The sequence below is a fragment of the Carcharhinus amblyrhynchos genome, chromosome 19 (genome assembly GCF_965287045.1).
Source record: "Carcharhinus amblyrhynchos chromosome 19, sCarAmb.v2.hapA, whole genome shotgun sequence".
Classification (NCBI taxonomy): Eukaryota; Metazoa; Chordata; class Chondrichthyes; order Carcharhiniformes; family Carcharhinidae; genus Carcharhinus; species Carcharhinus amblyrhynchos.
The window spans coordinates 17526916-17547879 of NC_137342.1; the positions used below are offsets into that span (position 1 = coordinate 17526916).

A 20964-nucleotide genomic window follows, 5' to 3' on the forward strand; every position below is an offset into this window, starting at 1 on the left:
ACAGAGCAGTTCAGTGTGATTGGCTTCTTACCCTGCTTTCTTCCATCAGTGCTGTTGCACACCGGGGGATTCCTTTGGCTTGACACCAAATTAAACTGACGTTGAGAAAGGAGACGCCTGCCACAGAGATGGCAAAATTTTGTGGGCAGCTTTCTTCAAGATCAGAGCCAGTGTCATTACTGTCATAAAATCTGGGCGTATGCAAATTTGGAGGAAATTCTGGCTGATTCATGACAGTTTTGACAGCTGGGAAGGAACAAAGAGGGATCATGTGCCACAATTATCATCAAAAGAGGATGTTTCAGGCATTTTGGGCAGTCTCAATACTGTGGGCAGATTAAAACTGAGACTGAAGGGAATTGAACAGAGATCTGAGTTTTCCAACAGCTACATACAGACAAGAAACAGACATTAGACAGAAGGTGGCAGCTCCAAAAGACAAGTGATTCATTTGTGGGCCCTTTCAGGATGTGGTTAATGATATTTTTAAATGGAAGGGTACATTACCTGGACAGTTAGAGCATTTAAACAATGTTATGAGCACAAGAGCCAGGCAGGATAATCAATGGATAATAAGATCAAAATTGGTGTGTCCGACCACCACCACCACTACAATACCGCCCCACCCCCTTAGCCCCAAGCGCTGACCTCCCTCCCTCCCTCCGGCTGTTACTGACCCCAGCGCAGAGTGGTAGTGGGACCCCCACCCGTTTGTGGGGAGCTGTTGTAAACCTTGCTGGAGCGAAACACAGCTGGGCAGTGGAGGAGCGGGGGAGCGTAGTGGGTCTGGAGATTTCAGTCCCAGACCCGTTAATGGGATTAAAATGAACATGAGACGGTGCAGAGGGACCTCGGGGTCCTTGTGCATGAGTCGCAAAAACCCAGCTTGCAGGTGCAGCAGGTGGTCAGGAAGGCAAATGGGATGCTGGCCTTCATCGCGAGGGGGATTGAATATAAAAGTAGGGAGGTCTTGCTGCAGCTGTATAGGGCACTGGTGAGGCCGCAGCTGGAGTACTGTGTGCAGTTTTGGTCGCCGCACTTACGCAAGGATATTTTGGCCTTGGAGGGAGTGCAGAGGAGGTTTACTAGGCTGATTACGGAGTTGAGGGGGTTGAACTATGAGGAGAGGCTGAATAAACTAGGCTTGTACTCGTTAGAGTTTAGAAGAATGAGGGGAGATCTCATTGAGACGTATAAGATGTTAAATGTAGGATAGAGGTGGAGAGGCTCTTCCCGCTCAGAAAGGATAGTAGGACTAGAGGGCACAGCCTCAGGATAAAGGGGGGGCGGTTTAGAACAGAGTTGAGGAGGAACTTCTTCACTCAAAGGGTGGTGAATCTCTGGAATTCTCTGCCCGTTGAAGTGGTGGAGGCTGCCTCGCTCAATATTTTTAAGACGCAGGTTGATAGGTTTTTGATAGGCAAGGGGATTAAGGGTTATGGGGAGAGGGCGGGAATGTGGAACTGAGCCACGACAGATCAGCCATGATCTTATTGAATGGCGGGGCAGGCTCGAGGGGCTGGATGGCCTACTCCTGCTCCTATTTCTTATGTTCTTATTTGAATCATTTATTCAGTTTAAATCAACGTGGAGCTGATGATGCCGGAAATCCAGCCGCCGGAGACATATAGAGGCCATGGCAAAACTGCTCAAGTTTCCTGGCCTGCTGTGCTGCTGGGAGAATCGTCCCCAGTATGCCATAGAAAAAGAAACCTTTAACCTAAGTACCTGTAATAATAGTTTGATAGACCCCGAGGTTGAGAAAGAAGCTATATGAGTGCTTTTTTTCTTTAAAAAAGGGAGTGTGTCCCCTAACCAGATTTGACATTGCAAGACAGCATCACATTTGTGTCTGGTGCCCTCAAATGTCTAGCTCCAGACCTGATTGCAAGGTGACAATGAATGACTAGCGGCTGAAGGTATCCAAGGCAGAAGTGGAGGAATTGGTTAGCAAGTTCAACACAGCAACGATGTTCTAATGGTTAGGGAGCAATTGGCAGTAAGTGAATTGATGCAATGGCTATGGAGCAGCTTTTCCTCAAAAGTGTAGGATCACTGACTGCAACTTCTGGACTTTCACTTTTTTCTGTGTGTGTGGGTTCCTGGAGTTACTGTGGGAATGGCTATGTATAGGGGTATTAGATGTCACAAGGGAAATGTAGAATGTTCAAAGTTAGTTATATAAATAACCTGAGAAGTGAGGCCATGGGAGAGGGCGAGGCTGACCAAATGGCCTTGGGTGTTCACAAGCCCATGTAAAAGGTAAGGAAGGGAGGCGACGAGGGCAGAAAATTCAGGAAAGATAACTAAGGGGAAATAAAGAATGAACTCAACAGAAGGGAAAGGGGGCGAATAGGAGAGCAATAGTAGTGGGGGCGCAATAGTTAGAGGTACAGACAGGCGGTTCTGTAGGCGTGAACGAGACTTCAGGATGGTAGCCTGCCTCCTTGGTGCCAGGGTCCTGGATGTCTCTGAGCGGGTAGAAAGCATCCTAATAGGAGAGGGTAATTATTCAGGTGTCATTGTCCACATTGGTACAAATGATGTAGGCAGAAAGAGCAGGGAGATCCTGCAAGAGCAATTTAGGGAGTTAGGTAGAAAGCTAAGAAGCACGACCGCTAGGGAAGCAATCTCTGGATTACTCCCCGTGCCACGTGCTAGTGAGGCTAGGAACAGGGAGATTGTGCAACTGAACACGTGGCTAAAGAACTGGTGCAGGAGGGAAGGTTTCAGATTCGTGGATGATTGGGAAGTCTTCTAGGGAGGATGCAACCTGTACAAGAAGGATGGGTTACTCTTTAACTGGAGGGGCACCAATATCCTGGCTGGGAGGTTTGCTAGTGTGGTTCTGGTGGGTTTAAACTAACGTGGCAGAGGGGTGGAGATCAGAACAATATGTCAGCAAGCATAGAGACTGGTGATGAGTATGGGGCCAGGACAAGGCTACCTAACAGGAAGAGCAATCTGGGGGAGGGTGAACTCAGTGGGCCTGGAGGGCTGGAGTGCATCTGTTTCAATGCAAGGAGCGTAACGGGCAAGACAGATGAACTTAGAGCCTTAATGCACGCACGGAACTTGGATGTGGTTGCAGTGACAGAGACTTGGTTAAAAGAAGGACAGGACTGGCAGCTGAATATTACGGGGTGTAAGTGTTTTAGGCAAGACAGAGAAGGGGCTAGAAGAGGTGGGGAAGTAGCAATGCTGGTTAGGGAACATGTTACAGCAGTACAGAGAATGGACAGTTTGGAAGGATCATGTAACGAGACACTGTGGGTAGAGCTCAGAAACAGGAAGGGCGCAGTCACTATGCTGGGGATATACTACAGGCCTCCCAACAGCCCATGGGAAGTTGAGGAACAGATATGTAAAGGGATTCTGGACAGGTGTAGAAAAAATAGGATTGTTGTAGAGGGAGACTTTAATTTCCCTCATATGGACTGGAAATCCCTTTGGGCTGGGGGTCCGGACGGGGAGGAATTTGTAAAATGTGTTCAGGAAGATACTTTGGAACAATATGTTGATAGTCCAACTAGAGAGGGGGCTATACCTAGTACTGGGGAATGAGCCCAGTCAGGTCATCAAAGAACACTTGGCAAACAGTGACAATAATTCTGTAAACTTTCGGATAGTCATGGAAAAGGATGAGTGTTGTCCTATGGGTAAGGTGCTAAATTGGGGGAAGGCTAACTACAGCCAGATTAGGCAGGATTTGGTGGCTGTTGATTGGGAGAGGCTGTTCGAGGGTAAATCCAGATCTGGCATGTGGGAATCTTTTAAGGAGCAGTTGATAGGAGTGCAGGACAGGCATGTGCCTGTAAAAAGGAAGTACAGGAAAGGTAGGATTCGAGAACCGTGGATAACCAGAGAAATTGTGGGTCTAATCAAAAAGAGGCATGCACAAGGTCCAGGCGGTTAAAGACGGATGAAGCACTGGTGGAATACAGAGAAAGTAGAAAAGAATTCAAATAGGGAGTTAGACGGGCAAAAGGGGGTGGCAAAATGTCCTTGGCAGATAAGATTAAGGAGAATCCCAAGGCATTTTAGGAACAAGAGGGTTGTCAGAGAAAGAGTCAGACCTCTCAAGAATAAAGGAGGAGAATTATGCTTAGAACCCAAAGAAGTAGATGAGATCCTAAATGAATACTTTGCATCAGTATTCGCAAAGGAGAGGGACACATTGATTGGTAGTGTCTCAGAGGGATGTGTAGACCCGGTAGAACAAATTGCAATTACAAGAGAGGAAGTGTTGGTGTTTTAGGAAGCATCAAGGTAGACAAATCTCCAGGGCCAGATGGCATCTGTCCTAGATTACTGAGAGAGACAAGAGATGAAATTGCTGGGCCTCTATCAGAAATCTTTGTTTCTTCATTGGACACAGCTGAGGTCCCAGAGGATTAGAGGATAGCAAATTTGGTACCATTATTTAAGAAAGGTTGGAAGGATAACCCAGGTAATTATAGGCCAGTGAGCTTGACATCCGTGGTAGGAAAATTGTTGGAGAAGATTCTTAGAGATAGGATCTATACACATTTAGAATAGTCTCATTAGCGATAGTCAACATGGTTCTGTATGAGAGAGGTCATGCCTCACAAACTTGGTTGAGTTTTTTGAGAAGGTGACAAAAATGATTGACGAGGGAAGGGCCATGGATAGCGTCTACATGGATTTTAGTAAAGCATTTGACAAGGTCTCTCATGGCAAGCTGGTGCAAAAGGTTAAATCTCACAGGATCAAAGGTGAACTAGCTAGATGGGTACAAAACCGGCTTGGCTGTAGAAGACAGAGGGTAGCAGTGGAGGTGTCTTTTTTTGATTGGAGATCTGTGACGAGTTCCACAGGGCTCTGTACTGGGACCTCTGCTGTTTGTGATATATATAAATAATTTGGAAGAAGATGTAGCTGGTCTGATTAGTAAGTTTGCGAACAACACAAAGATTGTTGGAGTTGCGGACAGTGATGAACATTGTCAGAGATTACAGCAGCATAAAAATAGGCTGGAAAATTGGGTGGAGGAATGGCAGATGGAATTTAATCCAGATAAATGCAAAGAGATGCATTTTGGTATATCTAATGCAGGAGGGAGCTATACAGTAAATGGCAGAGCCATCAGGAGTATAGACACACATAGGGATCTGGGTGTACAAGTCCACAGATCTTAAAAGGTGGCAGCACAGGTGGAAAAGGCGGTGAAGTAGGCATATGGCGTGCTTACGTTTATTGGACAAGGCATAAAGTATAAAAGTTGGCATATAATGTTGCAGTTACATAGAACGTTGGTTAGGCACATTTGGAATATTGCGACCAGTTCTGGTCGCCACAGTACCAAAAGGATGTGGAGGCTTTGGAGAGAGTGCAGAAAAGGTTTACCAGGATGTTGCCTTGTATGAAGGGTATTAGCTATGAGGTGAGATTGAGTAAACTAGGGTTGTTCTCCCTGGAAAGATGGAGGTTGAGGGGCGATCTGATAGAAGTTTATAAAATTATGAAGGGTGTAGATGTGGTGAATAGTAGGAAGCTTTTTCCCAGGTCAGAAATGACAAACACAAGAGTTCACAAGTTCAAGGTAAGAAGAGCAATGTTCAATACAGATATGCGGGGTACGTTTTTTACACAGATGGTGGTGGGGGCCTGGAATGCACTGTCAAGCAAGGTGATTGAGGCAGACACACTAGGATCATTTAAGACTTACCTAGATAGCCACATGAACAGACTGGGAATAGAGGGATACAAACAGATGGTCTAGTTAGGAACACATGATCAGTGCAGATTTGAAGGGCCAAAGGGCCTGTTCCTGTGCTGTATTGTTCTTTGTTAACAAATGTAAGAACGTCGCAGGAGGAACTCTTGGAAAATAAACAGCCATCTGGATTGTGATGATGGTAAATGATAATGACTTTAATTGAGAGATAGCAACGATGAGGTACTCCAATGAGAAAGATCTTGATGTTGAATGTGAGAGTTGTGCCTCTGTCACCATTTGATTTGGTGCGATGGCATCTTGTTGCCAGGTAGAGATGCTTTGGTGACTGGAAAGGAGTTACAGCCCTTAAATCAGTTTTCAGTGTCAATTGATCATAGTGAATGACAACTTTTTAAAAACTTCTAAGGTAAACTAAGCATGTATAAATTCTACTTGTTTAAGAAGTAACGTTTGAATGAAAGGTGAAAGGAAGACAACAAACAGCAATTTAGAATTGGAAGAATTTGAGGCTGAGACAAGTGAGTAATGAAAATTCTCCAATTGGAGTGGGGCAAGGTCATGGAAGGGTTCAAGGACAAGTGTTCTTCAACATCTGATTTTTATTTTGGCACACTTTTTAGTTTGTGGCAGCATGGTGCTGACTGGAATGCAAGAATTTGTGTAGGAGATGATTCAGCCAGCAGAGTACTGGATTAACTGAAGTTTGTGGAGGGAATTGCAGCCAGGTATGGTGTAAATGGCAAGAGAGATGAGAGCTTGCCTGGAATTAGACATGTCAATAATCTTGGGGGCATCAAGGCCACAGGAAATGATGAGGTATTATAGATGCTGGCAAGGGAAGCATAGGTGAAATCATTCATACTGTAATTACATTGGCTGCAATATTTGCAAGTAATTGCTATGCTGGCATATAGCAAGTGAACTATTTGTTCCAAAATGGTATCAACTGGAACTATGCAATAAAATTTGAACTATAGCCTTCTCAATAAAACTGCAAAACTCTTAACTGTAGAACAGTGTATTTTTGTATTTGAGGATACTGTACTGCAGTTGCTTTGGTAAAATCACTTAGCACAGAGCAGATAAATTGGAAAATTAAAATGGGAAGCAGTCGGGCTCTCAGCAACACTTAGTGTATTTTTTAATTGCAGCAAGCTAAGTTTTCTAATGAGCGAATATTTGATTTGTACAATCAGCTTTCACAGTACATTGTTTAACTAACTCGCTACTGCAAAGCTTCATTGTTAACTTCATTGAACCATTTTTGTTCCAATTGTTCTCTGTTCCTCATCCTTTCTCCTGTGCTGTTAAAATGTGTTGAATCACAGATGTGTCCCTGTTCCCTCAGGTTCTGGAACTTCCTAGTGGCAAAATCCTCAAGACATTAATAGGTCACACAGAATGTGTGCAACGATGTCAGTTTACGCCTGATGGAATGCTGCTGATTTCCAGTTCTGATGACAGCACATTAAGGGTAAGAGAGAGCTTTCTTCTGAAAGTTTTATTCTCATGAGTATACCCCTTCTGTCGCTCTGTCTCATTTGGACCTTTATGAATCAGATCAGCTAGATAGTCAACATCTTTTCCCAAAGGTAGGGGAGTCTAAAACTAGAGGGCATAAGTCTAAGGTGAGAAGGGAGACATACAAAAGGGTCCAAAGGGGCAGTTTTTTCACACAGAGGGTGGTGTGTCTGGAATGAGTTGCTAGAGATAGTAGTAGAGGCAGGCACAATTTTGTCTTTTAAAAAGCATTAAAGTAGTTACATGGGTAAGATGGGTACAGAAGGATATGGGCCAAGCATGGGCAATTGGGACTAGCTTAGGGGTTTAAAAAACAGGGCAGAATGGACAAGTTAGGCTAAAGGGCCCATTTCCATGCTGTAAACCTCTATGACTCTAATCTTTTTAAACAGAAATAAATAAATTGTGTCTTCACCCTTATGGTATTTATCACTCAGCCTGACAGTGCAAAATGTTGGTGAAAAGCAAACTCAAACTGGATAGCAGGAAGCACCTCTTCATGTAGAGTGATAAATACTTGGAATAGATTCCTGGAAACGGTAACGGTGGCAAAAGCTCTGAAAGCATTGCAAAATGGATTCTGAGAATTACTCAGGGGACAGATTAAACGCAGTGGTAGGGTGTTGATAGTATGAGCAAGATGAGCTAAATAAACTTCCTATCTGTAAAATTGTGAAAATATTGAAGCAGAATTTTAGTTTTAATTAATAAGAAGATGCATATAAAAGTCGTCCTAGTCAATAGCCATAAATTCATATGCCATCACAGTACAGAGCATTATTGCAGTTGCCAAATGAGTTGATACTTCAGAATACTCAGTTGGCTTGCTGTCTGAAGTTCTTGGCGAACTACACATTGTGTTAGGGCAGCAAATAGCTGTATTCTGTTTTACATTGAAAGTTCGGGGTGATATGAATTTTAGTTGCATACTTTAAAATGCATAAAAATTCTCCTCAATTCCCCTTTATCTATCTTCCAATTATTGTAAACCTTGGGTATTGCTGAAAAAAGGGACATCGAAGCCTTTCGCTTTACACCCATTAGAACAATTCACAAGAATACCAATATAAGGGGAAAGTAACAATTTATGGTGTCTGAAAAAGGGAATGCTGATTGGTTGGCAAGTGGACTCTGATTGATAGAGGCATTACCATGGAGAATGTATTAGTTGATGGCGACTGACAGTTAACTACCGAACATTGTCTGAAATTTCAACCAGCTGGAGCCTGATTGGTCACATCATTGCTTTGTATGTAAAGGCAGTGAAAAGTTATCAATGATCTATTGCTTGGATTTTTTTTGAGCGGATCTGAACTACTAACAACATTTTAGTACAGTATATTGGGAGTGAAAACATTAAAGATACAGTATTTGTATAATTAAAACACTTTTTGCGACTGCTTGACAATGTTTAATAACAGTTTTATGCCTCAGGTCTATATTTATATCTACCATGTTTTCCAGTTCACAGACTTATTGTTAGGCATTCTCTTAACGAGAAAATTCCAATATTCAGAATTGACTTGGTCTGAAGCATTCTAGACTGGAGAGATTATGGTGTATTTGGCATTATAACATGAAAAAAAATAGCATTTATCTCCCAGTTTGAACCAGTGGTCTGATATAAGCAAGTGGGCATTTGTTTCCTGAGTTAAAGGTGACAAACCAGATCCATGGTCAGTCTCATCCACTTTCTTAACTGTGTGATAAATGGACTAATTGAGCATCTAGAATGCCATGTTGACTGATCAGTATGTATTATCAATCATTGTACAAAAGTGTACAGCTTGAATTACAAAAAATACGTGATGAGGAAGATACCTACCAGGTGAAGAGACTGCTTCATGCAGGTAGAAAAATCATTCTGAAATTGGGTTCATGGCCAATCCATAAACTGTACTACATTGTCTTTTTGAGTCGTAAGAAATGGTTGTAATGCAAAAGCCGAGTGGTATTATTGCTAGACTATTAATCCACAAACTCAGCTATTGTTCTGGGGAACCGGGTTCAAATCCTACCACGGCAGATGGTGCAATTTGAATTCAATTTTAGGAGTGGCACAGTGGTTAGCACTGCACCTTCGCAGTGCCAGGAACCCTGGCTCAATTTCCGGCTTGGGTCACTGTCTATGTGGAGTTTGCACATTCTCCCCGTGTCTGCATGGGCTTCCTCCAGGTGCTCCAGTTTCCTCCCACAGTCTAAAGATGTACAGATTAGGCTGAGTGGCCATGCTAAATTTTCCCTTAAGTGTCTCAGGATGTGTAGGTTAGGGGGATTAGCAGGGTAAATGTGTGGAGTTATGGGGACAGGGACTGGGTTGGATTGTTGTCGGTGCAGGCTCGATGGACTGAATGGCCTCCTACACTGTAGGGATTCTATATTCTATACAGATTCCATGTGGGGAGGGGGGATCTTAATTCAACCCTTATGTTGCAAAGAGAAATTTTGGAAGTTCTAGTTTTTGTCAGATGGCCTCGGACCATTAGGGAGAAGGTTGGAAAGTCAGAGACTAAGTTTAAATTTTCATAAAATATAAATGTTTTGTACAGCCATATCCCTGACTAAATATTTGATCATTCAACAATTTGAGTACATAAATATTACTATCTTTTATTTTTGAAATTCATGAAATTGAAAGTAAATAAGTGCTGCTGTCTACTGTCATGCTGAGTTCAAGGTCTCTGCATTAATCAACTTGGTAAAAATAAAGAACGACATTTGGATTCTTAATGTCTCCACGTTGGCACCTTAAAAATTCACCCTGTCCTAGAAGTGGTGCAACATTAGCAAAATATCTGCAAGAAGGCAGGAGGATATTCTGAGTTCAGCTTAGGTAAGATGCTTCAAGGGTTTCTGCCCATACACAGATGGAAGAGAATTTGGATCAGACACTAAACATTTTATTGCATTAGATCAAGCGTTTGCGCACTCGGTGCTCTAAGCAGTGGCCATACAGGACTGCCTTCTCCACCTGTGTAGGATGCACTATTCATATATAGAATTTAGTTTGCTCATAGGATTAGTTCCCATTTTCTTTTTAATCTGTGATGGCACGTGAAATTGTATTGTAGCTGAAAATGGTGAAATAGTTAAATTATTCTTTCCCTCGATACTTAATGTATCATTGCACAATTTTAGCCAATTGCTGTTGCAATGCAGGACGTATGATTCCTGCCTACGTGACTAAAACATAGTGAATGAACTTTGAAATAATGGGTGCAAAGATGACAATAGGAAATTGGACAATGGGGCATAGATGGTAAACAAATTGGTATGTGGTGTTACGTAGAAACTACCTAATTTCTGGGTGTCCTTTTCACAGTAACTGTTATTAGGACATAAGGAATCATCTGTGCATGACTAGAGGCCAAAAAAGATCTTGAAAGTTCCTTCTCAGTTTTTAGAGAGAAACAAGAAGAAAGGTTTGATGAAGGTTACATATTTCCCAGGGGAAAAATGAGTCATTGCATTTATTTCTCTGTATGGCCACTGCTTAGAGCACCGAGTGTGCAGAGGCTTGATCTAATGCAATAAAATGTTTAGTGTCTGATCCAAATTCTCTTCCATCTATGTATGGGCAGAAACCCTTGAAGGAACTTACCTCAATTGAATTCAGAGTATCGGTGACTTGCATCTCAGCATGTATCATCCGTGAGGTGCATCAACAAATAGTGTGTTAGAGCATTTAATAGAACTCATTCTTTGTTGCAGGATGGTGGGAAAGGGAACAGAGGGGAGGGGGTCGATGTCCTACAAGCAAGGATAGGTAATATCTTAACTTCAGAAAGAAGAATTGGACATCTCTCTAACATTAAAGGATAAATTAATCTATCATTCAATAATTCAAATCAGTCTCAAATAATGCTTGTCAGGGAGTTACAGCTTTGTATCGTAACTTTATTCCCAACTCCTGCATTCCTTAAATGCAGCACCTTCTGACAATATGGTTTAAGTACCCCTGTAAACAAATGAGATTTCCTTTCTAAATTTGTATCCCCATTTGCACCATAAACATGGTATTACAATCCCAGTTAGTGTTATAACTGGACGGGAAGATCCCAGAATAAAACCCTGGCTCCAAAGACCTTAACTTTTGCTTTTTTTATAAAATGCGGAGGAATGGAGTCACAGGTTCTCAAGTTAGTTTTATCAACAAGAACAAAAACATTTATTAAACATGAAAATATTGGATTATGATACACTACTGTTTTACTCCCCCTATAGTTTAACAATTACACACATATTTTAAGATTAACGCAGATTACAAAGTACGCCATAAGCTCAATGGTCTCATGAGCACAAAGTCCCCTTTAGGCACACAAGATGACAGTGGTAAGGCACACCCCTCTCTGAAACCAAGTGAATCTCTGTAAATTTCTCCTCAATCCCCACAGATTCTCATACCGTGAGCCACCCTGCCTCACTGAATTCCAGCTTCCAAGGGCAGTATGGTGTCACAGTGGTTAGCACTGCAAATTCACAGTGCTGGGGACCCAGGTTCAATTCTAGCTTGGGTCACCGCCTGTGCGAAGTTTGCACGTTTCGCCCCATATCTGCGTGGGTTTCCTTCGAGTACTCCGGTTTTCTCCCACAGTCCAAAGATGTGTGGCTAAATTGCTCCTACCATCAGGGGGACAAGCCAGAGTAAATGCATGTGGTTATGGGGATCGGGCCTGGATGGCATTGTGGTGGGTGCAAACTTGATGGGCCAAATGGCCTCCTCCTGCACTGTAGGGATTTAATGAAAGTTGGACCCTTAGAGGATGAGGGGGGGACTTAGTGGTAGGGGATGGGGAAATGGCTGAGGTCTTGAATAACTTTTTTGTTTCCGTCTTCACGGAGGAGGACGTGAATAATTTGCCGGGTGTTAGCGATGGAAAGATGGTAGGACTGGAGGGTCTCGATGACATTATTGTTACTAGAGAGGCGGTGCTCGACAGACTGGAGGGACTGATTGTGGACAAGTCCCCAGGACCGGATGGAATGCATCCAAGGGTTCTGAAAGAAATGGCGGAGGTGATAGTGGATGCCTTGGTGGTTATTTTCTAAACGTCGCTGGATTCCGGGGAAGTGCCGGAAGATTGGAAAACGGCTAATGTTGCGCCGTTGTTTAAGAAGGGTGGCAGGCAAATATAGGGAATTATAGGCCGGTTAGTTTAACGTCTGTTGTCAGTAAAATGTTAGAATCCGTCATCAAGGAGGAAATAGCGAGGCATCTTGAGGGGAATTGCTTGATAGAGCAGACGCAGCACAGTTTCATTAAGGGTAAGTCATGTCTGACAAATTTATTGGAGCTCTATGAGGATGTGTCTAGGGCGGTGGATAGAGGAGAGCCGGTGGATGTGGTCTTTCTTGATTTTCAGAAGGCGTTTGACAAGGTACCTCACAAGAGGTTATTGCAGATGGTAAGGGGGCATGGAGTTGGGGGTAGGGTGTTAGTGTGGATAGAGGATTGGTTGTCAAATAGGAGGCAGAGAGTTGGGGTGAATGGGTGCTATTTGGATTGGCGGTTGGTGACTAGTGGAGTGCCCCAGGGGTCGGTGCTGGGGCCTCAGCTATTTACCATTTATATAGATGATCTGGAGGAGGGAACCGAGTGTATGGTGTCAAAATTTGCTGATGACACCAAAATTGGTGGAACGGCAAATTGCGCGGAGGGTGTGGAGAGTCTGCAGAAGGATCTAGATAGGCTGGGCGAATGGGCCAGGAACTGGCAAATGGAATTTAATGTTGGCAAGTGCGAGGTGGTCCACTTTGGTAGAAATAATGGTAGGAAGGACTATTACTTACGTGGCGAAAAACTGCAGCAGGCGACGGTGCAGAGGGACCTCGGGGTCCTTGTGCATGAGTTGCAAAAACCCAGCCTGCAGGTGCAGCAGGTGGTCAGGAAGGCAAATGGGATGCTGGCCTTCATCGCGAGGGGGCTTGAATATAAAAGTAGGGAGGTCTTGCAGCTGTATAGGGCATTGGTGAGGCCACAGCTAGAGTACTGTGTGCAGTTTTGGTCGCCGCACTTGCGCAAGGATATTTTGGCCTTGGAGGGAGTGCAGAGGAGGTTTACTAAGCTGATTCTGGAGTTGAGGGGGTTGAGCTATGAGGAGAGGCTGAATAAACTGGGCTTGTACTCGTTAGAGTTTAGAAGAATGAGGGGAGATCTCATTGAGACCTATAAGATGATGAGTGGGATGGATAGGATAGAGGTGGAGAGACTCTTCCCGCTCAGAAAGGACAGTAGGACTAGGGGGCACAGCCTCAAGATAAAGGGGGGGCGGTTTAGAATGGAGTTGAGGAGGAACTTCTTCACTCAAAGGGTGGTGAATCTCTGGAATTCTCTGCCCGTTGAAGTGGTGGAGGCTGCCTCGCTAAATATTTTTAAGACGCGGGTTGATGGGTTTTTGATAAGCGAGGGGATTAAGGGTTATGGGGAGAGGGCGGGAATGTGGAACTGAGCCACGACAGATCAGCCATGATTTTATTGAATGGCGGGGCAGGCTCGAAGGGCTAGATGGCCTACTCCTGCTCCTATTTCTTATGTTCTTATGATTCCACACGAGCGATTTGAAATTCTGCTTTCGAGAAGCAAACATTCAAATCTTTTAAATAATCCTCTGCTACTTCCATCCCATTTTCACTGTCAGGTTTTACGCCTCTCCCTTCAGGTTCCCTTTGTCTTAAAGGAACACCAAGGTCCAACCACCAATTTCCACAATAATTTCAAATAATATCTCTCCAATGGTAATAATTTTACACAAACCTTGACATTACTGCAGATATCCTTTTAGCTTATCACAATGCGGTAACTTTTCAACTCTCCTTGACTTTACTGAACAGTAATCATTTCTAATTCCTATTTTCCTATGTTCTGTTAACTCTGGACTTTTTGGAAACTTCTCATTTCTCTAGTTTCCTTACCTAGCTGGACTTTAGATTTCCAGCATCTGTTTTCTTAACCATTCATGTGACTTTTCTACGAACAAGGCTGACAGATGTTTCCTTTTTTGGCCTTCTAAATTCAGCTGCTTCTGACAGAGCAGTGAGAGCCACCTTCTCTCCCGTTGCCCATCTGCAACTGCAATCAAATTAACTAAGCTAAAACTTAAACGTTTCTCTACAGTAGAAGGCCTCAGTTGCTAAGCAACCAATGCTGGTTTATTTATTCTTCACACTGTAGCCCCCTCAAAGAAAAATAGAATCCCAGTTGGAATTGGAACCAAACTCCACATGTACAAACGCCTTTGTCCAGCATGAATCTAATAGGTTTTACCCTTCTAGTTACAGAAACATTAAATTAAACCCACTTAAAACTATACCTTATTTCTAATGTTTACCAATATAGAAATAAATCCCTTAAAACTACCTCTGTTTTCCTAACAATGGGTTGACTGGTTAAAATTCCGATTCTGACCCCTTGCCTGAAGCTTGAAGAACCAGCAAAACAAAAACACTTTGCAACCTTCACTCCTGCAAAAGCTGTTTGTATTCAGCAATTGCTGCTAACTGCTCTCAGTATTGTGTGTTTAGTTCAGCTTTGGTCATTACCCAGTTAACATCAAAATCATTAAATTGCTGTTTTAATCAGATTTCAGCAAAACATTTCCAAATGTGCATAAAATGACTGATGAGCCTGGCTGTAATTTTGAAACCTTGATATGTTTGTGAATTATTCTCCGTGTGTTATAACCTTTTGAAATCTTCATTTATTTTTCTTCTCTCTGTTCTTTCAAATAATAGGAAAGCAATCCCATAAGAATAGCCCTCAGTCCTTTTGATTTTACAGCAGGCAACATCTTGGGCTATTTTGAAGAGTAGATGCTTCAGCTGTGAAATCTTGCACTGCGTGTGTGATTTGTGCTGGCCACCAATCATCACTATAGCCAACTTCAGGAATTGAAGCTTTGGCACGAACCTGGCTGATACTTTTTTTTAATTCGTTCATGGGACATGGGATTCACTGGCTGGCCAGCATTTATTACCCATCCCCCTAGTTGCCCTAGAGAAGGTGATGGTGAGCTGCCTCTTGAAATGCTGCAGTCCGTGATGTTAGCTGCATGTAAAATTTGAAAATGACGTGATTAAAACGAAGTATTTTCCTCCCCACACAGTTGCAGATGGGGAAAGGGACTCCCAGTAAAAGTACATACCTTTAAAGTTGCCTGAGTAATATTTGTTGAAGTTGCAGTTCAGCGATATAACAAAGGTCCGAGCTGATTTTTTTCACACAATATCTGTTTCTGCCCCTCGCACTTGGGCTCCTCGTGCTTAGCCCCTCATACTCGCCCCCAAACTCTGATTCAGAAAGTTTGCAAGACTGTCTCTTTCTGCCGTTGTTTTCAGATAGTAAACCTGCCACATGTACTTCAGTAACATCTGACATGGGCCCCATGCTAACCAAGCCACCCAGTCTTGTTACCCAGTGGAATTTGTAGCAGATCACATGACTCTTTGCAGTGCTCCATTTTAAAGAAACATTCTAACGTATAAGAAACCTCACATTCATAAACACTTCTCTGCTGTGTGAGTTCAAAACTGAGAACCGGTCAGTTGGCCCATCAAACCCATTTCTGTAACTGGCGGATTGCAATAGAGGATCAATCTCAGGAGGAGGCATATGTATCTTTTATAGGTCAGTTCCAAGCAACATTGATAGAGAACTGGAAAAATCATTCTGCACAGCCTCGCAAAACCACATTGGGGGAAATAAGTTAAGAGCATAACATTTCAACCGTCAAAAATATTCTTCAATAGGTCTTGAAATATTTGGTTACCCCTGAAGTAGCATTTAATTCCTGATATGGAATAGAATGGCTCACAGGATCGGTGCAATAATTTACCTTTCCTCTGTTTCTACCTGTTCAGTAGCTGACTGCAGTTTACAGTTTACCATATAAGTGTATGAGCAAACATTTTGTGCCTGGTAATTTTATGAAGAGATTCAGAGAAATATGTCTGACATCGAGCAACTTTAGTAATACTTGCTGTTGAGTAATGGTTGGACGAGAACTTTTCCATGAGGCTGTACGTGTGCCAGTAAATATACTTTTCGCTGATGGCTTATTATTTTCTCCTTCCATTTTTAATATGTTCAGGTTTTCTCTGTCGGTCCCATAAATCTTGAATTGCATAACAATTCCAATTTGGCAGTTTATTGTAAAAGTGAAATTGAAACAAAAGAAAATAAGTGAGGCCCGCTTAATATTTTCAATAATGGTTCTTGTAATAGTCCTGAGACAGTTTTACAATGGAATTGATATAGTCTGAATCTTTAACTGCTATGAATATGTAGTTATGTGGCAAAATTAAATAAATAAATTTTGATGCGAGTGAAATGTTCTATTTTCAATGGATGTCATGATTTTCCTTCAATTCTGTATAAATTTTAAATCTGCAGTTCTAACATCCTTTCACATTAATAGTATAAATTGTGGAGCACATATTATCCACATGTCGAAAATATGTCAGGGTAGGAAGTAAGGTGTCATCACATTCAAGATGTGTTTCTCATGGCACCCAACAAAGATGTCTGCGAGAGCTGGGCCTAGATGGGATCCCATGGCAATACATGAGCAAACATGTGCAGCTTAGGTGGATTGGCCAGGCTAAAATTATCCCTTGGTGTCGCAAGATGTGTAGGTTGGGGGATTAGTGGGGTAAATATGTGGGGGTACGGGGTGGGCTTGGGTAAGAGCTGGTCTAGACTCGATGGACAAATGGCCTCCTTCTGCCCTGTAGGGATTCTGTAATTCTATGAACATTATTATATGGGCATGCATGATACCATTAACATGATCTCCATTAAATCATTTTCTATTTAAGTGGAAAGTTGAAAATGCTGCTAAAAGCAAGTCGGTGAAAGTTTAGTTTAATAATGAAAAGAAAGGTATACGGATTATTTGGTTGTCAAGTGTTTCTCCACAAGAGCCATTTGGCTTAATCCAACATTTGTGCTTATTTCCCAAAACCACTAATATTCCTCATTTCAGGTGGTCACCTGATTCCTTTTTGAACAAACTTATGGATTCTACTTCAAAAAGTTTTGTAACAGAGAATTCTGAATTCTGACCACTGTCTATAAAAAGTTCTGTTCTGCTTTCCTTTTTTTTGATATTGTTTCCACTGGTCAGTGAGCCAAGTTAGCACTACATAGACTTTAAAAGCTTGGGAATATTGTCAGTTCACCCTTAACCTCCTCATAGCGGTTAGAAAATAGTCTTAACTCCTCCAGTTGCCCCAAAATAGATCCTTGCTGAACACCACTAGTAACTGAACTCCAGGATGAACATTTACCATCAACCACCACCCTCTGTTTTCTTATAGTTCACCAATTTCTGATCCAAACCACTAAATCACCCTCAATCCCATAGACAGTGACCCAAGCCAGGAATTGAATCCGAGCCCTTGGCACTGTGAGGCAGCAGTGCTAATTTGCTAAACTGTACTGTGTACCACCTCACACTTCTGTGGGTTGAGGTCCATTTGCCACATTTTTGTCCACTTGACCAGTCCATTGATTTCTTCCTGCAGTTCACAGCTATCCCTCTCAATCAACCAGGTGACCAATTTTTTTGTCCTTTGCCCCTACTTTGACTGTTCCTTCAACCTTTACGTCCAAATCATTAATATATACCACAAAAATCAGCAGACGTAGTACTGACTCTTGCAGAACCCCACTGGAAACGTCCTTCCAGTCACAAATATTCCAAGAGATTTAAAGCTTTTGCATCATCACCGCTACTTCCTTGCTTTTATATTCTCTAAATGCAGACACATTTTATAGTGATAACTGGAGATCTGTTTCAGTCCAGAATCCAGCTGCTGCTTACACCTAAGAGCATTCTGAATTAATATTTGGGCAAATTTGACCTACAGTGCTTTAAGTGAATACATAGTTGAATAAAGTGGCACTGGACTCTATCTGGTTTTGAACCAACACATTTCTCAATCTATACACTTCAGTAACAGCTGGTTTACCATGCATGAAATTCCCTGGTGCTTGTGTACAGACTGTCTAAAAAAGGCAACACGCATGTATGTACAAATAAAGTAGGCATAGAGGCACTCAGCAATTTATTACCCATGTGAATTTGACCGCTGAGCCAGGATTACAGATCTGGGTCACAACAGTGTTAAAAGAAACCTGATTTTAAATAAAATACTAGATCACTGCAGGCAGATTGTTTACTTCTACTTCTTTTAATGCATAGGATTGTAGCGATTACATTCTATTATAAATTTATATTTGTAGCTCCAGTTTCACTGTGAAAAAATTGTAGTTTAAATCCTTTTGACCAAAACTGTAACTGGCAGCAGAAATGATGCATGTCAGAGCATTGAAGGACATTCCCTGCAAATTAGGGCAATGTGCCTTAAGCATTTACATGCATTGTCTTCTCTAAAATGTAGAACTTGTTTTATGGCGTTTAAATGTGTGTAAGTTAAGCCATAAAACTATTATGAATAATTGGGTATAAATTCAGACAATGGGCTTGGCTTTCCAGTCGGCAGTGAAGCATTGACACACTCCGATGACCTTGGAGTCAGCTCTGCACAAAGGTTCAGCATTCAGTGTGATGTGAATTTCCACTCACCTGACATAAGTATGAATCTGCCACCAAGCCGAGGATAACTTCAGGTATCCAAGACTAGCGCCACCATCAAGCTGGATAACCACCTGATCAGACTGAGGTGTTCGCACTGATGGCAAATGTAGAATTTATCTTTCTTGAGTAATTTATGTTCAACAAATATTACATTTTCAGAGACACTGAAGCTGTTTAGCAGTAATTAATTTAGGCCACTGTTAAAATCCCGACTATACCTCATTCAACGAGGCTTATCTTTGTCAAGGCGATTTATACAGTGAACAGAAGAGAATAAGATTGGAAGTTCCCATCAGTTCAGTAACTCCCAACTGATTGCATTGTGCTGGGGACTTCAAAGTGCATGTGCTGGAGAAGTGTGGAATCACTGACAACAACTTCTGGGATTTCCACTTCAGCTGCGCATGTGCAGTCTCCAGAGGTTGCTGTCAGTTTCAGAGGAGTAATGATGGTGATGCTGATGATTTCACAGCCATTACGACTGCAAAATATGGGCCACTGTCGGTTCAGTAGGTTCTGATAATTGCATGACTGCACTTTTTAAAAGGTGGTTAGAACTGTCAAGAGTTCATGTTCTTTTTCTTGGGGAAAAAAAAATCAATCTGAATCCACTGAGACACTAATGGAAAAAGAAGGAGCAAATCACGTTTATGTAGCAGCCTTTTGTATTCTTAGAATGCCCCAAGCGATATGTTAACTGAACCAAGTTAATCAGGGATGGCCTGAATACAACAGCATTAAAGCATCAGTACTTGAGTTAAAAATTTCACTTTCAACTGGACTCTCATGTACGGGCTTTTCCCAGAGGGCAGATTCCATTACAAGTGTGTAACTGACTGAGGGAAATGGTTAGCAAGACCTATTCTCTGCACAGTGAGCCATTATATATAGTATTGGGATGAGAAAATAAAATTGGAAATGATCATCTGGAGCCACCTAAAATAGTGGTTTAGTCACGCAACAACCGTTTCAGAAGTAAACATGAATGTAAGAACTGTGTTGGGGCAGAGTGCAAGTATGAACAAACCGTGATAACTATCTCTTTCCCGGTTGACTGAAAAATATTGGTTGCCTCAGGATAGAGCAATGCTGAGAAGATTCATGTTTAATCTTTCTTTATGTTTTAAATATAGGTATGGAATTGGCGCACCGAGGAATGCAAAGTCCTTGAAGGACACACCGAACAAGTGAAAAACTTCAAGCTGTTGGGGGAACCCCAACTTCTGTCCTGGTCTTTTGATGGAACCGCCAAGGTAAGGAATACATAATGAATAAAGTTGCTTTTAACTTGATGTCAACATATAAAGTCAAAACATGTTGGGTTTTTTTTTTACTTTTCATAATATTGTCAAGGAAACTACCATTTAGGGAGAAGTAATTCAAATGTAAGGTCCCTCACATGACACTTTAAATAATTTGGTTTACATACAAGATTCCCTGTGATTATCTAGCTAGGGTAAATGCATAGAGTTATGGGGATATGGGTGGGACTGTGGTCAGTGCAGACTCAATGGGCCAAATGGCCGCCTCTGCACCATAGGATTCTACAATGTTTGTCATCCAGTTTTGACTCTGAGAATTCAGCCTTTTGATGCAGCATGTCCACGTGTATATTTGAGGCCCCCTTCTTTTCAAGTTACGACACTGTTGTCTAAATGCTCCTCCAGGAGAGAATCAGTACTGCACCAGTACAATTTTTTTTTCCGATTTCCAAATTTTTCATCCCCACAATCTATCTGAGCATAATCCAATTGGACCAGGATTTGAAATAATTGTGCCACCGGTCCAGGTGCACGAGAAGTTGCCAAACGTATTTCATGTGGCATCAGTGCAAACTTGAATCCTATTATTTTGGGCTCAACTCAAACTCCCAGAATTCAAAGGCCTAATCGCTTTGATTGGAAGCAGAGCAAAGAGTAAAGAATAAGAACATAAGAAATAGGAACAGGAGTTGGCCATCTAGTCCTTCGAGCCTGCCCCACCGTTCAGCAAGATCATTGCTGATCTGAAGTGGATCAGTTCCACTTTCCCGCTTTCTCCCCATAACCCTTAATTCCCATGTCTATCAGAAACCTACCTACCCATGACTTAAATATATTCAGCGAGGTAGCCTCCACCACTTCAACAGGCAGAGAATTCCAGAGA

The 20964-nt window shown here is 42.2% G+C and overlaps 1 protein-coding gene across 2 annotated transcripts in view; it reads left to right on the forward strand.

The window, feature by feature from the left end:
- The window catches only part of apaf1 (apoptotic peptidase activating factor 1), a 200877-nt gene that overhangs the window by 118884 nt on the left and 61029 nt on the right, over positions 1 to 20964 (forward strand). For both annotated transcript variants that reach the window (XM_080207306.1, XM_080207307.1), the window contains 2 exons: positions 7050 to 7175; positions 19953 to 20072. In XM_080207306.1, coding sequence (XP_080063432.1) covers positions 7050 to 7175; positions 19953 to 20072 — 246 coding nt within the window. The remainder of the gene's footprint in view (positions 1 to 7049; positions 7176 to 19952; positions 20073 to 20964) is intronic.